At 36.7% G+C, this 23,659-nt stretch overlaps 2 protein-coding genes across 19 annotated transcripts in view; one reads left to right on the forward strand and one right to left on the reverse strand.

Annotated features, from left to right (window-relative positions):
- LOC134542726 (NAD kinase-like) overlaps nucleotides 1–23,659 on the forward strand; it is a 238,143-nt gene that overhangs the window by 180,943 nt on the left and 33,541 nt on the right. Inside the window, exon 1 of one of the 16 annotated variants that reach the window (XM_063387217.1) lies at nucleotides 17,707–17,850. The exons of 14 other annotated variants lie outside the window; for them this stretch is intronic. In XM_063387217.1, coding sequence (XP_063243287.1) covers nucleotides 17,816–17,850 — 35 coding nt within the window. In that variant the 5' untranslated portion in view covers nucleotides 17,707–17,815. Of the gene's footprint in view, nucleotides 1–17,706; nucleotides 17,851–23,659 lie in introns of those variants that run through there. One more of the 16 variants, XM_063387216.1, reaches the window with a different exon arrangement.
- LOC134542594 (uncharacterized) lies at nucleotides 10,003–17,196 on the reverse strand. 3 transcript variants are annotated; one of them, XM_063386972.1, is made up of 5 exons: nucleotides 16,410–17,194; nucleotides 15,741–15,883; nucleotides 13,978–14,376; nucleotides 13,772–13,902; nucleotides 10,003–11,010 (listed from the first exon to the last, which is right to left on the reverse strand). In XM_063386972.1, exons 1-5 carry the CDS (start codon nucleotides 16,631–16,633, stop codon nucleotides 10,897–10,899), a joined length of 1,011 nt encoding a protein of 336 aa, XP_063243042.1. In that variant the 5' UTR covers nucleotides 16,634–17,194; the 3' UTR covers nucleotides 10,003–10,896. The 3 variants fall into 3 exon arrangements, with proteins under 3 accessions (XP_063243042.1, XP_063243043.1, XP_063243041.1); XM_063386973.1 differs by having other exon boundaries at nucleotides 13,772–14,043; nucleotides 14,167–14,376; nucleotides 16,410–17,192; XM_063386971.1 differs by having other exon boundaries at nucleotides 13,772–14,376; nucleotides 16,410–17,196.

The following is a 23,659-nucleotide window of genomic DNA, read 5'->3' on the forward strand; positions in this document are numbered from 1 at the left end:
AATTTTATTAAATACTGCCAGTCTTGTTGAAATTAACCGTTAATACTATGATGTTCCTTTGTGTTAGTGAACTTTGGTTTGCGCCATCCGCCACAGATGGCAGCACCGTACTAACACATTTACGTTCCATTCATGAAATTGCTCCTACCAAATGCCGTATACCGAGAGCTAAGATGTGATACATCAAGAAAAATTGGTCGAGAAAGTTATTCGTTTTTAATATTGTATGTGCAGGTAGGCTGGAGGAAGTTTTTTGCGATGTAGTCCAATGACGAGACTGGAATTTTTTGTCGCTCCAATTTTGCGTTCCGAGCAATGTAAACAGTCAAAAACAGGTTTTGTGTTTGTTTTTTTCCTTCGAAATTTCGTACATAGAACGTCGTGGATATAAAATATCTCCGACGCAGTTGAATAACAAATTTATTTGACGATTAGTGTGTGTTTAATCAACATGCTTAAAACCTGTGTTACGTGTTACTTGCTACTTGCTGAACTTTTTAACCCTGGATGAAGGTAATAATGGCAATTTTCCATTTTCAACTGAATACACTTGTTTGTAGTAATAATGTGGGTTAATTTAATAACTTAATATAGAGCATTCGCGCCTATTTTAACACTTTCTGGATTTATTTTCATCGTTTAATTTCGGCCTTTGTCACCAAGCACTCGGGCTGAAAGCTGTTTCATTCGTATATAGTTTTAAGTTGATGCGCCTTGCAGTCTTACTTTGCATCGTTTGATTACTGGCATTTGTATGTTCTATATTAGAGTTCACTGTAGTAAGAGTGGGCACACGGCTAGACGTGTCAAGTGAAATATTGAAACTTTGATAAGTTTTTACTTGCATATAGTTTCGGAGCCATTTATATTTCTCAAAAAAAAATCTGTTGGGGGTGGGAGGGCAAAGTAAATTTAATATTGTAAGTGTTTAAATATTGCAATATTGTTAAAAGGTAAATTTTAAGTATAAAATAATTTCATAATATTTGAATTATGTTTGATAGTCTTTTTAAATAACACTATTATATTCCCTCAACCCCCTTTGTACTTTAATTAATAATATAATTTTTCCAAGCCAATATTGATAATTATAGTCGTTTTTACTCACTACTGGGTAGCGTGAGAACAAGCAACGCCACTGTGTTGACAGCCGTGACGTCTCTTGCTTGGCCGAGGCGGGATGATTCCACCGTGGTTTACCATTGCCTTCCGCGGGATTAACGTGACAGGGACATCACAAACACCCGGTCATGAACCCAGGGAAAAGGTTTTTATTTAAAAAAACCTGCCCAGCCGGGAATCGAACCCGAGCCCTTTTGGCCCACCGATCAGACGCTGGCCACTAGACAGAGTGGGCGGACAAGCCAATGTTATGATGTACCGGTTTCAAACAAAATTTTAACTTTTTTTTCGCGTAATGTAATGTAATGTAATGTACTTACTTGAATTAAGTTAGATAAGTGCACGTGCAGGTGTTTACACGGTGTTTGTTTTGTCGGTCGCGTGCTTTGTCGGCGCAATGAGCTGCTGGCTCCCTCGAGGGCATCACCAGGACGAAGAAGGAAGGGAGGTGGATGGTCATTTCCCTGAACGAAACGTGGAGACTTGGAGGAAAAACGCCCGCTTTACCTTCTACTATAAATGAAGACTTCCGCTCTAGATTTGTTCTTGCTTGGCTCGCCGCTGACGCATGTGGCGTTCGCGCTCATAGTGACCGCAGTTTTTCGCAAGGAAAAGTGTTGGGGCGAGCGTTACGTGTTATGTTTCGATCTACTTACGTTTACAAATACGTTACTGTGCCAACTCAACGGAGTAGCAAATTACCGAACTCGGGACTCGAGAACACCGGACACCTTGTGGGTTGGGGGGGGGGGGGATAGAGACCGCACAAGCTTTTTTTTTGGGAACCCGGCGAGCCTAAATCCCGACCATACCCCGCTATCTTGTATTATGGCAATTTTTTTTTAAATTTGAAATTTTTGAAATTGCTTGTACGACAGTGCATAAACATATTTATTTATCTCGTGAGATTTATCTATTATTTAAGTGATGTTTCTTTTCTCTGGTATCTTAAGCATTTTTTTTTCATTTAATCGTAATTTTATTTCATGTTTCCAAACTTATATCATTGGAAATATATGTTTCGTAGACATGAATTACTAAGTTAGCATTCACACACAAGTTAGCTTTCGTGAGTGTTATTTTTATTTACCGTAAAACATATTGTATCTGTGTGTATTGTGTAAAAAAAAATAATAACTTTCCTGCTAAAATCCATTGTTTAGTGTTAATGAATAAGCTCCAGCATGTAAATGGAGCGCCGGGAGAAAATAACATTATTTAACATGATCAGCTTCACCTGACGTAATGGTTGCACTGTCGAGAATGTACAGTATGTCCCATAACCTAACGTCAAGCCGAGAACAGTTAATGGAAATATTAATCACGGCTCTGAATAAAATAATTTCAATAAGGGTCGTAGTTTTAGAGTTGTATGCATTTTTTAAAAATTAAATTCCTGCCCTACCACAAATGATTAGATATTGTAAATAACTTTAAGAGGTGGGTGGGGGGTATATTTGGAAGACTTATACAGCAAAATATATCTGCTAGGGTAAATTTGACTAGTCCCACTATAAAAAAATTACTTGCTAACTTAAAAAGTTACTTGAAAAGATAGTTAAAGCAAATACTTATCTTAGTTAGCAAAGTAATTATCTTTACTGTCTTAATAGTCAAAGTTACACAATTAATAATTGTTGCCGGGTAAGTTTTGCAAAAAAGTTGCAGATTGAATGATTTTATTTATTTTTAATTATAACAATTGTAAGATAATTTATGAATGCGTAGCAAAGATTTTGTTACATTTGGTGCATTGTGGGAATTAATAATACTTTTGAAGAAAAAATGCCTATAACTCGAAAACTAGAACCTTGATAAATTAGCCTATAAGTAGTTATGGGACGTTAAGTTATGGGACACTTAATATACTTCAGCATGAGTCCGAAGCTAGGAACTTTGATTTGTTGTGCCATAGAACTAAATATTAAATCTTTACTTCAAGCTGTGGTGATTTTTTTTTATTCGGAAGGAGGGGTGTGGGAGGTGATCGATGTGATCGCGGGCAGGAAAGTCGCCGAGCGCTCGCCGTCACGTGTTGCATGGCGCCGAGGGGAAGGGGGGGGGGGGGAGTTGCGTCACTGCGAGTCATGTGCGCCCGCCGAACGTGAATTCGTTACGAGCAGGAACTCGAGTCATGAATACATCGTGCGAAGTGCGTGGTGAGGAGGGAGGTGGCGGCGTCGCGCGTTTTCTGTGACCTGCCACGTTCGTCAGTCGTCGGCTTGTAGCCGGAGACCGGGGGAATTCGTGGACTCGTCTCTCGATGTGGGCTGCAAGTGCAAATACCTGCACCTTTTGCTTTGCTTCCGTCATTGGCCGAGGGAAACCCTGAAACCAGAGCAGTGGCAAATCACGGGCAACCCAGTTAGAAGTCTCGCAAGTCAGCGGCCAATCAACACTTGACGTAATCCCGATAACGCAGGTGACAGTGGAGTTTTTCATCTTTCTGTTTTGACTCGCGACCTTTATCATGCATAAGTCGTCGCCATTCGTACAATTTTATTTCTAGAAGCCACGATGTTTGTTTCGGGACTGTTTTTTTTTTCTTTTCCGGGGTCAGTATGCTAGCCCCTGTGCACAATGGGCTCGCCTGGTCTCGGGTGTCTTGCCTAGTGTCAGTAGGCGGGATGATATTTGCGACGCTCGCTGGTGCTTCTAGTCCTGTGGACTGGCGCGCGGTCTTCTCGTCGTGCGTAGGACAACTATGAAATTTGAGCGGTGACCATAACATAAAAAATGGCGGAGAAATCAAGACAAAGGTGTAAAGTGCAATCAAGAATCTCTATCGGGTTTTTCGTACCTAAAAATTATTCTGAAAAAAAAAAGAGTTTCAGCCAATTTCACCCTGTTAAAAAGACAGTTTGAAACGAAATACGGTTACAGAACAACTTATCTACCCTCTGAGGCCGGGCCCCATCAGAGTCCCAACTCCCACTGCAAGCACAAAATCCCTGTTACTTCCCACAAGGTAAATACTTGCCCAGATGGGGCCTAACCTGCATATTAAAATTCAAAATCAAAGTGAACATCAAAACCTATGCTGAAAAATGTAAGGTGGCAAAAACATTGACCGAACACATCAAATATATTTTCAAGGTTTATTGTTAATCTTAATATCTCACAAATAGTACAAAAATAGTTAGATCTCATAAATATATCACAAATGTTTTATAATTGACTAGAGATATCTCATAAATAATACAAGAATAGTTAGATCTCATAAATAACAAATATTTTATAATTTATACACAATAAATATTCCTGACTTTACTACTTTCTTTGGTTTTTTTCAAAAAAACTCTAGGCTAGACGAGCCAACATTTATTGCAAGTTACATTTAATGGCTTTAAACCAAAAATAAACAAACTATTACCCAACTCGCAAGGAAAAGGTCTTTGGAGAGCTAAAATCAATTAATTATTGAAAGCAATATGGCCGCCAACAACAAGCAAAATGCACAGGAGGTGCAGCAAATTTACCAAGTGCCATTCCTCATTATGAACACCTAAAGCAACACTAAGGTTAAACAGGTGCATCATATTCGCACAAAAACACAAGTCCAATGGTTACTACTCAAAGTTATTTTCATCATATCAAAACATTTAACTCTACTGGCCATTTCACAACAAATAACACAACACCCATACTTAGCTCTCCAAAACACCTTGCCTTCTGTCAATCCCTCTCTCTCTTTCTCTAATGCCTCATGATGATGTTGGTGATGGTCCTGCTGCTCCATGCATAACTGATCAAAATCCCGGGCTTATATACCCATTTCTCACCTCCCCCCTTCCCTCCTATTGCCCCTCCAATCTCGGGATTAATAGAGATAATTTTCGAATGTTCTAGAAAGATCTTCATACCAGTTCACATAATCGATAAACAACCAATTTCCGGGATTTATTCTTCTTCTTGCTAAATTCGGAGTTGGTAACACTGAATTCGATGTTGTGTAGGAATGGTCTCCACTTTGTCTATGGTATTTTGTTGAAAGTGCACTGTCTTCTGCCGCACACAGCCGTAGCTTATCTATGAGTCGTGACGTCACAAGAGGTCAGTTTATTCCCACATGTCAACATAGAAGGTAAGAGTCTTCATGTCCTTAAATGTTTTGGTGGTGGAAATTTAATTTAACGTCTCGTGACCAGACACGGTCACACCTCAGCGCATTTTTTTTTTAAATACACAACTGGGATATATTGAGAGTTTTCCAGTCGTAGGTTTATTGTGAAGCTCTGCCCACCATGTGTCAGGGCGCGGACCTTGAGGGGGCATTCCTCCGCAGTGGGTCCCGCTGCCCAGACTGACACTCGGTCTCCACCCGTGCCAGGTTACCGCCAGACTACCGCTGATAACGACAAATTATCTGCTTGTTTTTGTGTTGTTGTACTGCGCACTTTGGACCGATGCCCACCACCGCGTATCGCGAAAACACTCCGCGCGACTGCACATCTCCGCTGGCTGGTGTGCTGTGAAGTGGGCACATTCTGTAGGAGACAAGCTTAACTGTCTCGTTGATGCAACCGTCCCGGAGCAAGAGATTCCACAAGGAGTGACTGTAGTTTTTAACATCAGCCGCCGTGATTTTATGCATGGATGCAAAATGACAAGGAATTTTATAATCAAATTGACAAAGCTATATTCTGGCTGCGGGCACGGCGGCTCTAACAGAATGGATAAGTTGTTTCTGGTTGAGGCGAAAGAATGGTATACGCCATTCGAAATTGGCACATGGAAGATGCCATCAAACCACCAGTTGACATCTGGATGAAGAGAAAAAGTTAGTGCTCCTGGAATACCCTAACGGGTTCAGTCCCTGGAGGAGAGGAGGTGGTGAGGCTCGCCGGGCTTCAGCCCGAAACAACTTGTATCGTTGATGCCCACAGACGACCTTAAATGGAACGAGCAGTCAGCTTCAGTCTTCGTGTGTGCCCTTGATGTGGTGTGGTTTTTAGAGGGCAGGAGGGGACACCTACATTCAAATTAAAGACGTCAAATTTCCTGCAGAAACAAGTGGCATTTTTTTTGAGGAAACGAGGGAGTTCACCTAGTTCAGTTTACTTTACACAGCAAAGTCGCTGGCTTTATGTAACGTTGGAAGTTCGTCGCTGGCAATGTTTTTTTTTTGTGTACATGTGTCGTTTACGGTACTCGTAGACATATAGCTAAAGCCGCTATTATTTCGCGAATTCGTTTCTTTTCTGGTTGGACTCAACTTGCATGTATGTAGTCAAACATTTATTGAATGCTCCTTATCAGTACAATGTCACATCATTTATTTGCGGGTAACGCGTGATTGGTTTAACAACTTCTCCTTTGCAATAGCGTGTCAAGTGTACTGTAGTGCATTCATCAAAGGAAAGCAGATGTATGTGTGATTCAAGTCGTAATTTGTCACCCAATGAATCCGCTAAATAATCGCGGCTCTGCCGATAGCCAAACGTAATTGAGATAATAGCATGTTTTGAGGAGGAAAGGACCGTGCTTCGTAGAGTAACAGCATGGGCCGTCTACAGGAAAAGTGTTACCATACACGCGGTTGGAGTGCCCGGTGACAGGGGAAACGAGGAAACTCTAGAGAACTAAGATACCACTTGGAGAACCTGGAATTCTGGAGGAATTTTGAAGGAATTTGGTAAGTGAACAGGTTTTTTTCCCCGTCAAAATGTTGGACGATCGATTATAACTGCGGCGTAGTTAATGGTGAAGTTATGCTACACTATGGACATATTGTACATCCTCCGGCAATGTTGCGTTGTTAAAGACCAATTCAAGTGAATCATTTTCCCTGTGAAATTACCACGATGTTTTTGTTTTTGGGGGGGGGGGGGGGAAGATAGGAACCAACAGTTTATCGGCCATTACAATTTTCTGTCGTTTTTTTAAATTTGGCTTTGTTTAAGCATGGTGCATAATTTAGTAGAATTTCTGAAGTTAGTAATGTCTGGATGCAAAAATATATTTATTTCTCAGTGGAGTCACTGCCGTTTAGTATTTATCATTTTTGGGAATGCTAAAACTAAATAAAAAAATGTGTGTGCGAGAGTCCACGCGCGACAGAAGTGAAACTTCTTGCTTGTTATTTCACTAGCTGACGGTATCCGGCGTTGCCCGGTCTAAACACATCGTAATATAAGGAACACCACTACCAAGATTCAAGTCTGTAGAACATAAACTTGAAAGATTTTAAAGTCCCGTTGATTGCACAATTTTCGGTGCATCAAGGCTACGCATCAGAAAAAACCGTGTCGCTAATCTTTTGCTTCATTTTGTGGAAAGGCATTTAACCCCTAGGCAAGACGTGGCAGACGCCCAAACGATAACTTGTTACAAATTTAAGGCAACGCCATCTCTTGACGAAGTTGTAAACTAAAATGAACTGTCATTAGCGCCTTTAGTTCGCTAGCAGCCGCGAGCTTCACTAAGTGGATGGGTTTCCCCAAGGTTAAGGATAGGACCTTGCTATACGTCCGAGTAGCGGACATAAATTACACTAAACTCAGTTTGTTTGTCTCTGACCTACCTCCTATGATTTTCTATTATAAAAATAATTTACTCCTTTATCACTCCCTTAGGGATGGAATTTCATAATTATATGTAGTCTGTGTCAGTCTCCGGCCCATACAATATAGTATATGCAAAAAAAAAAATCATATGAATGCGTTGCTCCGTTGCTGTGTGAAAGGACTGACGAACATACTTTTTCATTTATAATATTTATAATATTAGGTATGTGAAACATAATTCTCTTTGGCTGAGGTCACAGATCAAAAAACGAATATATGCTTGCATGCAAGTGTGAAAGAATGCTGCGTCATTTCTACCTCTCCCCTGCCGTATCTACCTCCTACCGGTTTTCCACCACGTACCTAACTATTCCCCTCATGCTATAGGAATTTTCTTAACGCTCGAAAATTGTAGTCCCCCTCATCAAAGAATTTTCACTTCAAAAATCCCTTTCCGCACAGTCTACAGGCGTAGGTAAATTTCTAAGTACCTATTTCTTCTGGAAAAGTTCTGGAAACTTCTAGAACATTTGAAGAACGTTATGTACATACCATCCTCATATCTTCTCCAATATGCCAAAATGATAGAGTAAACATTTTTTTGCCCCCTTGGTTCCGTGCGGTGAAAATATTTCGAATGTGTTTAACTCGGTGCATGCATCATTGAATAACTTCAAAAATTTTCATATTATGCCTACTAAGGTCGTTATATTTCTTTTTTACCTTAAAACACTATTTTTCATCCCTTGCACTAATACATGGTCGTATAAAAATTCGCTTTGTACCATGATTTGAGTTGATATTAAGATATAGATGGGTATACAAACTTCTGAGTTGTTGATGGTTTTGAGGAAGTCGTGGTATGTCCGCAATAGGAAATCTACCTAATACTGCTAATAGTCACGATGTTACGTTCTTTGTGTAAGGGCATATAAATTTAGAGCCCTATTGTAGTCTTAGTGTGTTGTCCTCGCGCTGAGACCGTCGCCCTAGCGATTCCGTTTGTTCCGCGGTGCATTGTGTATGAGAGCGGCGACACGTCACTAAGGCGGCGTGGCAGAGTTGAAGGCGGTTCAGAGAGGATGTTGCCTTACGCGAGGACACGAGATGGTTGGGTAGAGAGAGAGAGAGAGAGGGAGAGACTATGGCAGTCCAGTGCAGTGTTGCCAGGTTACTTGCAGAACTAGCAACGCGTGAAGCAGCAACCAAGACGTATTGTAGAGTCTGAAAGGTGCCGCGAGCAAGGTCCTGGGTTCGATCCTCGGGTAGAGTGGAGCCTACAGCGACTAGACTTATTGTACAGGGCTGAGCATGCAGAGACGACAAATAAATAGTAAGGTCCTTTGGCCAACTCCCCAGAAACCTTATAGGCAAGCGACAAGTGCGAAGATCAAGAACCCAGTCCCCTCATCTCTTCCCTTCCTCTCTCTATACATACCTAGCTTCTATTTTCCCTCAACCCCTTTTATCCCAGTGTATCATTGGTAGTGTCAGAACTTTCGTTACGTTAGATTGAATGGAAGGACATCTCGGCACATTAAAAGGTGTCAGAAGTTTCGGCCTATTACGTTTGTAAATTGCTTAATGTGAAATCCAGGCTTAACGTAGGTACATTTTTAGTACAAAACTATAAATTTGCGTGGCAAAAAAAAAAAAAAAAAAACAACTTTACAAACCAGTATTGAGTAAGTAAGTTCCTATCTCCCCCCCTCCCCCCCCCCCCCCCCAACGCAACTTCGTTAAGAGAGATACAAGTTAATGTTTGCATCACTCGATTAAAATTACTGTTAAAGAAAGACAACTTGATGATACATTTCCATTTAAAGGTTATAAATTTACCTTTTCAACCACGTGCCGTACTTCTTTTCAGCGTCAACTTGTGACGTCACTATCAGAGCAAACCACACAGTTGTTTGACGTTTCCTCCAAGTATCTATAGGTTTGATCTTCCTGTGATCTAAACCCCCTCCTCCCCTCCTCTTCCGCTTCTCTGTTCCGGAAATATTTGTGTTAAAGGCGGTCAAATATTTTTGGTAAATTGAATAAAACTGTGAAATAGATCCGAAAAAATTACTCAAGTTAAGTATCACATTTGTGTATTGTAAAAACTTAGAACTTAACCGATTGTAGTACTTATTCACATCGGTAGGCATCAGATCCTTTTTGTCTGTTGTAAAAGTAAAAGGTATAGTCCATCCACGGTAACCTCCTACTTTTCTGAAGCCCTGCTTTTCACCGGATCTACTTTAATGTCACTATGTATCCTTCCGCCGTATGTAAACAAAAACATTGCCATGTGACAAATGTCAAATGGTTTGTTTACAATCACCAGCTGTCAAAACAATGTGTGTATGTATGTATGTATATATATATATATATATATATATATATAAGTAATTTGAATATGATCTAAGTATACATGTATATGTTCATAACATTATTTATGATACCCAATGGTAAAAATATTAAAAAATAAGTTTGTTAGCTAAAGAAATAACATATAATTTAAAGTAAATTTTTAGGAGAATATATAAATTTACAACATTTATGTAAGCAATAAATATCATCATTTAGTACAGTTCAACACAGTTTTCTGCATCTGAAAAAAAAAAGTATTGTAAATTATACATATGGCTGTCCATCTAAGCAATCTGGAAAAGACTAAGGATTGAAGGTTTAATAAAATTAACAAATTCAGATGAAAACATTTAAAAATGAATTTTCTTCTTTTATTTAATAAACCCCTACCATTTTGCCGGTTAAGGCCACAAATAAAAATATGGTTATATACATTTTCCTGAGTATACTTATTAGACAAAATCATAATTTTATGAACAGTAAAATTGTGGTGAAGAATTGACAGTAATTTCTATACCACTTATATGCATTATTTATTTGTGGCCCTGGATGGGGACTGGCTTTTTGTTTTCCAAGTAAGTTCACTGAAAAATGAAGACACACAACAAAATAAAATGTTTCACATACACCTATACGAATCCAGAAATGAAATTTATTATTAATTTCATAATACGTGTAATATAAAGTTAATACATAAAGTTCCAGTAATCAACATACTTAATGGGAATGCATAAAAGAAAAAAAAATGTTTCAAACCCCAATACTTACAGTTGCCCAGGTGTTTATTACATACAGACCTCAATAAGAACACCCGGGTAAATCATCAAGAGGAACTGCCAGTACTTCACTGTCTCCATCTACTTGCTGTGTCGTAACCTCAAATTCTTCGCTGTCACTGTCTTCACTTGAACTATCCTCGCCGAGGTGGATGATGAGTGGAGGAATGGTGCCGCTGTCTATGTGGACTTCTCTCTCCCAGTCTGCTTGAATTAGCTTCTCCACGTGATCCACACACCTCGCCCATCTAAAAAAATTAATGTATACAGTAAAACCTCTATATAAATGACCTGTTTATAGCAAAAACCACTCTATAACAAAATATGTTTGTTTCTGTCAAAACGGCATAGTAAACAATGCATGGCATGCTCTTTATTACATACAATTTTGAACTCACTCCACAAGAAACTATTTTTAAACACAACAAAACTCATTTAATGTGTTTTCCTCAACTATCAAAGCTATTATTTAATACTTGAAGTAACATGTTTTGTTTTATGTTATCTGAAAAAAAAAATTATAGTGGTTTATTCAAGATATAATAAAGCTGTAAATATTATATATGTTATCAATAAAGGCTTAGAATGCATATGATAAAATATTTATTTCATAATTTTTGTGTTTGTTTTTGGTTAAAATTTGTCCCAGACAAAAACAGTGAGATATAGCGAAAATTTAATTTTTTGAATAGTTTTGATGATTTACTGTATATGTATTTCACTATAATAACATAACTTTTGAAAATACTAATGTGCAAGAACTACATGTGTAAATACCTATTCAAGTTCGCTAGATGAAAATATTCAAAATTCTCTACGTTGAAATTTTATCTGAATATTGAAATCTGCCTACAGCACTGAACCCACCATAACTTTAAAGTCATTGACACAAGATTAAGCATAACAGAAAGTAATATCACAATTACTAATAAATACAAAACTATTTATGGAAATGAAACAATTGCAAATGGACTGCAATTACAAAAAAAAAAAACCTTGCAAATAAGTCACCACTGTTAGATCTAGAAACTACACAGATATGTATGAATCACATGGGAATAAAATTACAAACACAAACACGAACACAAACACATACATGCAACACATTTTCAAAACGACAACTACACAAATTCAAACCACTTATTTTTACCAATTGTTTTAAAACTGTATTACTGGTATATGAATATACACAAAATGATAATCACACTATACACACACTAGCACACAAAGTTATCAAAAGGAATGGTAGGACCAGGCTGCTAGGCAACAATACTTACGTATTATGTAAAAATGTATGGTAAGGGTTTTGCTGAAGCTTGAGGAATGTTCTACAGGAAAATAAAACAATTTCTACTTCAAAAGGAATACCCCATTGGTCATGCAACATGAAAATACCTCTCTGGTGTGGAAGCATCAAGAGCCTCTTTCCAGATGGCTGCAACTGCATCATTGTCAAATCTCTTGGCCCGCCCCACGTTACTATTGTAATGGTGTTTACATTGAGCCCAAACTAGTTCGATTGCATTATAGTGGCAGTGATAGGGTGGGAGTCGTAGAATTTCGTGGCCATAGTTACGAGCCAACTCGTCTACCTCATATCTGAAAAGTGTGTTAGAACAAGGTGTATACGTAATTTTTTGCAACTATCTCACTTTTAAAGAAATGCTGTGAAAAAAACGAAATAATATACCGTATTCGGGGCTTGTTTTGTTTAGCTATTCTCAGCAGCTCCACTTTCAACAAATTATTTTCATGTTTTATCCCATTCTTCTCCAGCCACGCGATCAGTGCAGCCTTGGTCCAGTTCGTTGTAGGTGTTTTCTCAACCTACGTTATGCCAACATTTAACTAAATACTCAAGTAGCTGATAAGAATTCATGACAGTAGAACCCTGTTACAATTTTACTGCTTATAAAGTTTTCCTGCCTATAATGTATTATTTTTCAAGTCCAATATTTTCCCTATAAGGACAATGTTTTTAATTCCTGGATATAATGTTTCACAAATTATGCGTTTCGTGCTTGTAATGTTCACTTCATAAAATTTTAGAAGACGAAAAAAATTAAAAGCCTTTGTCTATACTGTCTATGTATATGTGTATGTTAGCAGTTAACTGCCTGTTGACACCCTTGGAAAACAAATAAATTCATAAATTTTTAGCCATTCTGTGTGTTTTCAAATGTATTCACTTAAATCACATGTTCAAGTGGCAAAAGAACTGGACTTAAGCATTTCCACTGTAAACACTGTCGTGAATTATGACAATTTTACAGCAATGAGACAATGTGTAAGTAAAGACAAAGCAGATAGAAGCTGGAAGCACCATGATGTTAAAGAAAAATTGTTTTTGGCTTGCTACAAGCAAATTGGAGCATCAAATATATCTTTATGCAGCTTGTTGAGTCCATTGGCAATAAATCCACACTAAAAAGTACTAAATTGAATTTCCTGCTTATGTTTTTTTTTCTTGTAGCCCCTTAAAAACAAATTATAACAGGGTTCTACTGTACTTATGCAAAGCAAACATGTGTTTTGGCATATTGTCGTAATGAATTTCTAAATTTAACAAAGCATGTTAGTTTAGTGACTAGAAATTTTTTTGAAAATATTATTTTAATTTATTAAGTAGGGCAACAGAGCATTCATAAAGTGGGTCCTTTTACCAAACAAGTAATTATGTCATTTTCAAATGCTGTTTGCAATAAAAAAATTTTATTTGGTATTTCAAACCCTCTACTCAATTAGTTTGCACTACAATGTAATTCAATTACATTATATATATATATATATATATATATATATATATATATATATCTGTGTGTATTCAATTTCAGCTCAAACATTATAGTTTATAAAAATGTAGTGTAGGCATACTATTAAGATAACAATTATTGCTGGCAAAATGTATTAGTCTCGAATATTCGTACTTATACACAATAATAAACACATGTAAATTTTTCACATTACAATTTGAGCAATAAAAAGACACTGCTTTACCATTGCACATACCTGGGTGCTGTGATATGAAGCATTGTCCATTATGATGACACTGGGTTCCTCAAGATGCACCAACATGTCTTCAAACCACATCAAGAAAGTTTCCCCATTCATCTCGCCATGGTAGTCTGCAGTCTTCTGACCTGAAACAAAAAGTAATCCTGCTCCTGGCACAAAGCCAGTGCGCCCTCCAGCATTAACAACAATAAACCTTTTACCATCTCCAACAGTACGTCTCTTCGCAGATTGTAGACTCTTGTCCTGCCATGACTTTGATACAGTTCCTGAAAAATATATGAAATGGAAATGAAATACTTTGTATTGGACCACAGAACAAATTTTCAAATAAATTAATGCCTTGCCTCTCTGGAAAATCCATGTTTCATCAACAAATATGAAATTGGCACCTCTTTCTTTTTCTTCTTTATACTTTCTCAAGAAATCTATTCGCTGCAATACTATGTTTTCATTCTCTATCAAAGCTTTTCGTCCATCAACAGTTGTCCATGAAAATCCCATCTTCTTTAACAATTTATGAAGACTTGATCTTCCACCATAATAATCTATTTGTCTTTCCCTGATTTCTTTCAAAATGGTGTCGACTGTAACATTCAAACCTGTAAATTTATTGCATACATTAACAATACATGAAATAACAGAGGTACACAAAACTAAGCGAAACCACAACCCCGTAGAAGATAATTTAAGTGCACAATTTACATTTATTAAATAGTTTTAATAAACTTACATTTCAAAAATACTTTTAAATTAATTTAAATTTTGTAGTTTGCTTAGAGGAATTCTACATTGCAGTATTTTTGTCTGCAATGATATGACGATTATATTGCGCGTTTGTATTGAAGTTGTGTAAAACATTAGTATTTCAGCATTCAATTTAGCAATCAATAAGTTACAAGCTCTACACTGTGTTGTAGGTAAATGTTTTGTATCGTGTATCCCATGTGATCCCTAGATCTTTATGCATGAACCTGTACATCCTATTGATCGTGTGGTGCATGCTTTTTTTCATTTATTCAGATCAAAGATCCTGAACATAATCAAATATTGTGGTATAGCAAGAATAATTATCATAAGTTTAATAAAACATATATATTTTCATTATTATTCAACTTTAAATCATAACTCATTACTACATCACAGGTTTTTAGTTTTGGTTTTGTACAGGATTTTTAAACGTAATAAATTAGAAAAGCAAGCATCATCAATCACAGGATCAATATTTGCAGGATCATGCGATCAGGATCAATGTATCGAATCGGATACGCGATACTAAACTTTTACTGTTTTATAACCTTCTGTTACTTCATACACTAACACACAGTTTGTCTGGCTAAGTTGTGTTTTCATATGATACTTCATTACAATGAAGTAGGCCTATTGTTTATAAAATAACAATACCCCTATATTTTCTAAAGGGTTAGGCAGGGCATGACACTATTTTGCAATAGAATATATATTGTACTGGACCCTGCCACACAGTACAATTTAGCCAATTAAGTATCCCAATTTTTTTTTAATAACCATGCTTGCTTCGACCACAACTCACTAATTTGTAACCAATTACTGCTAAAGCGCACAACTGGATATTATTGATACTGGAAATAGTCATTATTTAACCTTCTGATACATCATAAAAGTTGAGGTTATTTAATATGTATACTGTGTATAACGATATAAACATTACTTGTAGTTTTAGAATGTAACAATTTTCTTTCTATCTTTAACCTAACCTTAAAAGGACGTGTACCTATTTCATATGTTGCACAATATTCTATATATCAATACCATATCAATAAAGAAACCTAACAAACCACCCAAAAATGTTAAGTATTTTTAAAGGACAGATGATATCGGAAAAAAACTGAACCGGTCAATCTGCATATGGATATATGAAATGAATACAATTAAGTAGGGCCTACCCCAGTGATATTGAAACTACTCTTCAGTATCAAATTTTTACCTTCAGCGTACATCCTGTAAATTGCATTCCTGATTGCATTTACTGTGAAATCGTCGACTGTGTCAAGTGACTTTCCTTCCTGTGGCCTTTTTTTCCTCTTTTTTCCTGGTGTTGAAACTTCTTCAATGTCTTTCTTGTAGTACCTAACCAAAAAAAAAAACATTTGTCATAACACTTCCGGGGACCCGTTCACAATACGCAGTTAGGCAGTGTTCCAAATATGGCATTTTGTCACAAATATTTGCTTTGTGGTCACTAAATGGAAACATGACAGACTTTGTCCACGAAATTAATGAAGTGTTTTTTTATTTATTTTGTGATCTCCCAAACAGATGAAAAACTAATTAAATGCAAATTATAAAATCACTCCCTTATGTTATAGTTAAACCTATCATAAAGTTTATAAACATAGTTATAAACAAACGTGTATCACACCCATAAAAATACTTGAAAGTGCCTATATTGTTATTGTTAGGACCTGAGTAGGCCTAATATGATTTTAGGTTAACTTTTCAACAGAGACGCCACATGGCGGTGTTGTCTCACACCAAAAAATATAAATTGGAAATAAAACACAAAAAAACTCGTGAGTTAAAACACAGGCCGACAATACTTAGGACACAGTCGATATTTTTTTTACGTGCATGAATACGAAATAAGCCTACTTACTTGAGAACAGTTGACTTTGCGATGTTGAGAAGAAACGCGGTCGTCTGCGTAACGTCACATTTCTTCAAGTCGCCTTTTCTAATTAAAACATATAAGTTCTGAGCGACGTTAACGATGTCCATCAGACGCTGCGACGAAGTAGCTTTCCCCATCCCGGAACCAATTACCATTACAGCAATCACAAGAACCACACAAAATATCAAAACGATAACAAATTCCATCATTACAATAGTAGATAATAAATAATATAACAAAGTTAAAATACACAATATTAACACAAAATCCTGAAACACAAACTGTACGTTATTTCACGGTCAGTAATATATTAAAACACACTGCAATATGGCGTACAGACTGCAGACTGCAGACAAACGGCTGAAAGAGAAAACAAACAAGTGACTATTAACATTATTAATGCGCGACCACGGTTTCGGCACGTAATATTTTTTTACCGTTAACATAACGTTTTTATTTCACCAGAGATTTAAAAAAATGTTCAAACTTAACAAATACCCAAACAAATTCTTAAATACACGCGGAAAGTCAAAAAATATATATTTTGGCTATGGAACTATTTCGTTCTAATCATTGCCAACACACCACTTCTCTCACTGTTTCATTTACACACATGCGAGATCATTAATATTAATAATATTGTACATAGATAGTTACTTTTTTTGTAAAATTTTATTTAACATCATTATACGGTAATTTAGTGTTAATGCATGTTTAATATGCATATGATGGAAAGTATTTTTGCAAACGAACCAAACATGCTGCATCCTGGTGTGTTTTTTCAAAGGTTCGTTTAAAAAAGTAGGTTACCGTGGATGGACTATAGTTTAGGTTTGGTTAGGGTTGTCACGTAAATATAATTCTCGGAAAATTGCAGGCTTAATTTCTTTTTAAATGTTTTATTAGCACGTCTGTGTGAGTGTATGGGAAACAAAACGTTAGGTGAGCGACATTGAAAATGTGAAATCCGGAAATTGTATGAATTATAGTTTTTTTTTTTTTTTTTTCCTTCCGACCACGGAAGTAGCGCCAGAGAACTGTTCGGAGGTGAGTGAATCGTGCGCTTCCCGTCAGCCGCTCGTAAGTTCCGTCGGAAGCGCGGTAACTCCGCTCGCAGCTGTCGGCGGGAACCCCCCGCTGCCCTCTAGCTTGGTCGCTCCGGAAGAGTCCGCGCCGAGGGAAAAAGTCGCTGTGTAACGTTAGAGGGAGTGGGGAGAGGGGGGAGGAGGGAGGAGGTAGGGGAAGCGCGCTGTGACGTCACGCTAGCCGCCGGCTGCGCTGATAACGCACCGAGCATCGGGCGAGTCAGTGTGTGGAAGTGTTCGGTGCCGCGGTCAACACTGTGGGCTGACAAGACTCGGGGGCGCTTCCCCCCCTCTGTGTCGCCCGCGATGCTGATCCAGAGGGACTGCTCTTCTGCTCGCTGGTAAACATGTTACATTGCTGCCAACTTTTCTCGCTAGCTGTAGGTTGTTCTTCCATCCCCTCCCGTCAATCAATCCTTCCCTGTTTTGAGGACCTTGTACACGTGTTAACCACAACATAATGAGGGGGGGGGGGGGGGGGAGAGAGAGAGAGCGAGAGAGAGAGAGAGCTTGCAACCGAAATACGCCATCTTTTCAGCATTTTTTTTTTGCTTAAAAATTTTGTATTGTTTGATTTTCGTAATTTTCCTTTGTGTAAATATAGCATATAATTTAATGGGTTAACGGAAGTTAATAATTATTTTGTGAAGTCGCTGGCGTTTAGCGGGAGCGTAGAGAAGGGGGTGGGAATAAAATCACTTTACCCGCTGTTTGTTTTTAAATTCTTCCATTTTGTTGGTGGGAATAACAGATTTAAAAAGATTTTTTTGGGGGGGGTTATATATCCCCCTCCTCCTCATCGCGTACGACCCTGGCGTTTAGTATCTACATTTCATATTTGGGAATTACTACATTGTAATATTACAATTAATTTCTGTGTTACGTTGTGTGAGCTCTGATTAAAAGAGAATTCTCGGTATCAAATGATAAATTGCTCTGGAATAAAAACAGTTGAAACATTACAACATAGTTTGGTTCCTATCTACCATCTCCACCCCGACCCCTTAATTATATTAACATTTTGCCGGAATTTTCAAAGTCTGTTTTCCATAACAATTTTAAGTAGGGTTTCTGGCTGCAGAATTTCATAGTAGTGCATAAAATATAGGGCCAGCGCTCATCCGAATTAATTTGTACCAAATATATGTGTCTAATTTATCAGACTAATATCTTTACCATATTTTAGTTTATCTTTGCTTTCTTTGTACGGCTTTTTTTATCTGTCATGAACAGCATAAATCCGTGATAATGTATTTTTATCTCTCAAAATAATATTAACATGTTCTTCATTGATTAGGTTATGTACTTTCAAATTGTTAATTATTATTATTTTTAACTTTATTAGTCTTCTGGAAAGTTGTGAAGTGGAGCATAGTTTTTTTTTTTTTTTTTTTTTTGTGAATTTCGGCTGTTGACCTTGGCTGCAGTCGCTCTACAGCGTTGCCAGCAGTTATATTTCGCGCAGGGGTTATCATCACTGTCGGCTCTCAATCAGTAGTGTAATTCCTGTTCCCCGGCAGGCTGCTGTTCTCGTTTGTACACGTGATATTCCTGTTAAAACTGCAATTGACGTTCGATAATTGTACAAAATCGCCAGTTCGGCACGGTGGACCCGAAGTGCCGGACTATAGACCTTTTCACTGTAATTACTAGTGTGTCGGTATCAACTCTAGTGGCTCCGTCTGAAAATATTACTGAACCGCATTACGTTTGTACTTTACACGTGAGTCCAAGGTTCATCACTACAACATTAGTTGAAAACATATGTACTGCTTACGGTCTAGAATGATTTCCAAGGCTGCTTGAAGTTGGAACGGAACATTTTTTCCCCCTTGTAAATAGTAAAGTATTAAAATAGAACACCGAGCGTCAGGATTATGTTTGATTGAACAAAGTTCCGCAACCACCGCGAATTTTGACGCTGTAGAAAAATTATTTCATTGAAATAATATAGTTTACACCTTTAGTTTTTTTTTGTGGCGTATTTACTTCTCCCCCCCCCCCCCCCCCCCCCAAGTTGTTTCAAAGAAATAATTTTGCTACAGTGACAGAAGTGCACAGGGGATTGTAGAACATAATCCAGACGGTAAGTGTTCTATCTTAAATACGTTTTTATTTTTTACAATTAAAAATGTTGTTAAGCTCCAACTTCAAAGGCCTTGGGAAGTACTTCAGACCGTTAGTAGTACCGGTAGTACCTACTTTGTTTTCAACTTATTTTGACGTGATGAGCCCGCATGCGAATTCCGACTCAGCCTGTATATTTTCATGTTTCGACTCCTCTGGAAATATGTTTTAATACCAAAGACTATGGTTATTGTGTTTTAAAAGAAGTTAAAGTATATTGTAAATTGGTTGTACAAAGGACATAGATATAAATATGGTTTTGAAGGGTTTTGGTGTGTGTAACAAAAATGACCTTATTGGGACCCGGGGGGGGGGGAGGGATTATTTATTCATTCAGCCTATAATGTATGTATCATCTGTGAACTGGTCTCCTCTGTAGCTTGTGTTATGGCCTCGTACGCTGGAACTCAACCTGTGTATTCTTTCTCAGTTGAAAACGTGTATGGATTTTTCTGCACCAGTGAAAATTTGTGATTTACAAAAAAAGGTATTGTTCCTGAAGTTCAATTTGAAATGGCTAGAATTTACTTTTAATATATTTCATCGTTCAGGCATACACGGATGAATCATAAGCTGTATGCTATAGGAAAGCAATATCTTCAAATAAATTGATGGCGACATGTGCAGTTTACATATTTAAAACACGTTGTTTTACTATCAAATATAAATCCAGTGTGTGTGCAGTATCACAGTTAGTAATGGATTACTAATGCATTTTCTGTATTTCCCCATTTAGTTTGAATACTATCAATCTTAAAAGTTGTTGAATGAAATGAAAACAGGCTTTTATTGCCAGTTAGTACACCAGCATCAGTTGTTCAAAATAATTATGTATTACGATGCACTATAATTGATTATTTGAGAAAAGTTAGAAGCTTGGAAATGTTTGCTATATATAAATGCTAATTCACGAATATGTCTTGCCTGTTCCAGTAATCTGCCATGTTGACAATGGTACAGTATTTTTCAGATGATTATATTAAAAAATAGTGGTAGCTTATTTAGTGCAGTAAATAATAGATTTTTATTCTAAGAATGCATGAGCTGGCTATGCTTATTTTTATGCAGTATCTGCGCGATAAGTACAGATTTAATAGAAAATTCTTGATTTTCATGTATTTGTATAGCATTAGTATATTTTAGTGTTTTTGTGTAAATATTTCTCTTATTAACGTTGTTTTCAATTGTTTTTAAGAATTCGATACATATTTAATGTAGATTTCATATTTAAATTTAATTTATTTTAGAATGTTACGGTTGATTGATGTGCAAAACTTTTATGTATACGTTGATTTTTAATAATACATTTTATAGGATAGATTAACTCAAATTCGATCATTAGCATTCCTGAAAGTATAAGTGAGAAAATATAGTATGTGTGTAGTTGAGATGGTTAATTAGGTATTCATTGTAATTAGTGATATCGTCAGTTTCATAATAAACATTCATTAGTGTGGCCTTTAACATGATTTATCAGCTCACTCATATTTGGTCTCTTTACTACTGTATCTCGATTAAAATGTTTAAATAGAATCTCAGAATATATATTTTGTTTCAAAACTGGCAAAAAAAAAATTTCTGTGAAATGGAGCAAAGGGGCACTGACATCGCCTCCCAGATTACCTGGGTTCGAATCCTGGTCTGTCGTCCTGAATTCAGTTTTCTTATTTTCCAGGGACCATTATGTTTGCTTCTATGGGCATGGGAAACTATTTTTCAATGTCTCTGCTTCGTTGCCTCTTTGCCAATCGTCTTTCAATTAGACGCTAAGCACAGGTTCATATATACACATATATACTTATTTATATATACACATACACATACTACCCGTGTGCCCGATGCGAAAGTATTTGATCCATTTTTTTATGAATTAATTACCAAAAACGCTGATACTATTCACTTTTATTTGTCAAACAGAATAAAAACACCAATATCCATATTTCTAACAAAAATGACCTCCTGCCATCCCCTATTTACCCTCCTTAGGGGATGAATTAAAAAAAGTCATTTCTTAGTGTTCACCATCTGCGTTATATAAGGAACTCCAACAAAACTGCATTCTACCAGACCCACCGGTTTAACTGTGATTTATCTGTCAGTGTAAAGAGTTTTTTGTTAAGTAAGTGTGTTATATATAAATATATATATATATATATATAAATATATATATATATATATATATCACTCACGCCTCTGCGGTATAAGAAAATATGTCCACCGCATCTCCATGAACATCAAAGTCTTATTTTTAATGTTCCAATTGTAGAGTTTTGTGATCCTGGAATAACTGGTTTACAGTTCTTCAAATTAGCAGGAACTAAGCCTTCTCTTAACACTCATTAGGCTCTCTCGGAAAAATAAAAGAGATAATGGAGGAGTATTTTTTTAATATTTTCATAAGTCCTACTTTGTTTTAAACTTTTTTTCTGGATAGTGTTTTTAATTAAACTAAAATGATATTAGTATTCGGTAATGAGTGCATGGTTCCTATGGTTACTGCATCTCTTATTTTTTTCTCATTGAAGACTGTTGGAAATTAGTTTAGAGACTCTTAAGCAGAATGTTGGTGAAACATCAAGCCATTCTGTAAGCTAACCCAACGTAGGATTGCGTTTCATTCTTAAGCTAGTACCAGTAGCGGCTCTTGTTACTTTTAGAAGAGTAAAAAAAAAGTGTAATTTGCTTATAGTAGTTGTTCAACGCAGTTATTGTAAGTGAAGTTCACTTTTACTTTTATTTGAAAAATTTCAAATAATGGTGCAGTTTGTTGACTCCATATTCAAGCACAAAGAATCAAAGGGTGGTTTTCAAATGTCGTAAAAATTCTCATTTACAGTTCTTATGAACTAGGTCTTTTCTTATAGTGACTAACGCCATATGTAAACTCTGTTTATAATCACACACTTGTTAGCTCCAAATTCAAGTGTAAAGACAATGGCGTTTACATTTTGTTTTGAAAACAACATGCAGGGAAACAATCAGTGCTTTCTCCGCATTTTCAAATCATTTACCCCTTCCCATTTTTCCCGCTTCTCATGCGTAAATATCAGTTTTACGGCCATAAAGTATTAAGTAACGCTAACCTAACCTAACCAACCTTTCATTTTAGTTATTAGAACCCAACCTTTTACTTCGGTAAACTTTGGAACTGTTCTGGTCGTGGCTTTCATCCCTGTGAACTATAGGATTTCCCTCGTAATATTTCACGACAAGTCCAGACAATATAAACAAGAGCCGGTAAACATGAAAAAACCGCCAGTAGTAGCATCCAAGAGTTGACAAAATATTTAGCTCAAGTATAAAATGTGCCAGTTTCAAATTTTTAACTAATTTAAAAAAATTAAGCATGTTATCAATAGAATACTGCTATTTTGCATTTTCTCAGTGACTAACCATGGATGTACAACTTATCTTGGTAACACACGGTTCAAGGACAGCCTTATTTTAGTTTACTAGTTCAAGGCCTTGGTATTGCTATCACTATCACGGTACAAAGTATCAATAAGATACATTTTAAAAAGTTAGCAATTTTTTTCTTAATGAAATATGTTTATATAATAATGCAGTACTGATTTTCTTTTATTGAGACTCCTATATAAATGTTCGTGTTCATGCTACTATGCCATTCTGTTTTGACGTTCCACATTTACTTGACACAGTATCGAATTTAAAAATGGCCCATATATGACGGCCGAGGATTTAAATCGTGAACGCAATGTTTTGGAAAGACAACTACTCGGTGACCTTGGTTATTCAGATCGCCGACATCAGTATTCTTGATGAGGCTTGTCTGCATAAACGTTTGTGGCTATTTGTTCATTCCATCAGGAATTTCGACAGTTAATTACTTCAAATTTAGCGGGATGTACACTTAATTATTATTATTTTTTGCTCTAATTACACCCACCTATTAGATACATACCTTTTATGTAGCTGTTGTTGGCATGTGATTGTCAGTTATTTCTATAAACTTTGTCTTTAAACCTGTTACTACCATTGTCGGCCCTGGAATTTTCGGGGGCA

Source organism: Bacillus rossius (genome assembly GCF_032445375.1).
Source record: "Bacillus rossius redtenbacheri isolate Brsri chromosome 9 unlocalized genomic scaffold, Brsri_v3 Brsri_v3_scf9_1, whole genome shotgun sequence".
In the NCBI taxonomy this organism is placed as follows: Eukaryota; Metazoa; Arthropoda; class Insecta; order Phasmatodea; family Bacillidae; genus Bacillus; species Bacillus rossius.

Bases quoted from the DNA above. Each gene is read 5' to 3' on its own strand.
- LOC134542594 (XM_063386971.1), bottom strand. From the start codon at position 16,633: ATGATGGAATTTGTTATCGTTTTGATATTTTGTGTGGTTCTTGTGATT. The intron at 15,884-16,409 runs GTAAGTAGGCTT...TTTTTTGGTTAG, and splicing joins GCAAAGTCAACTGTTCTCAA to GTACTACAAGAAAGACATTG. The intron at 14,377-15,740 runs GTAAAAATTTGA...ATAAATTTACAG, and splicing joins TTACAGGATGTACGCTGAAG to GTTTGAATGTTACAGTCGAC.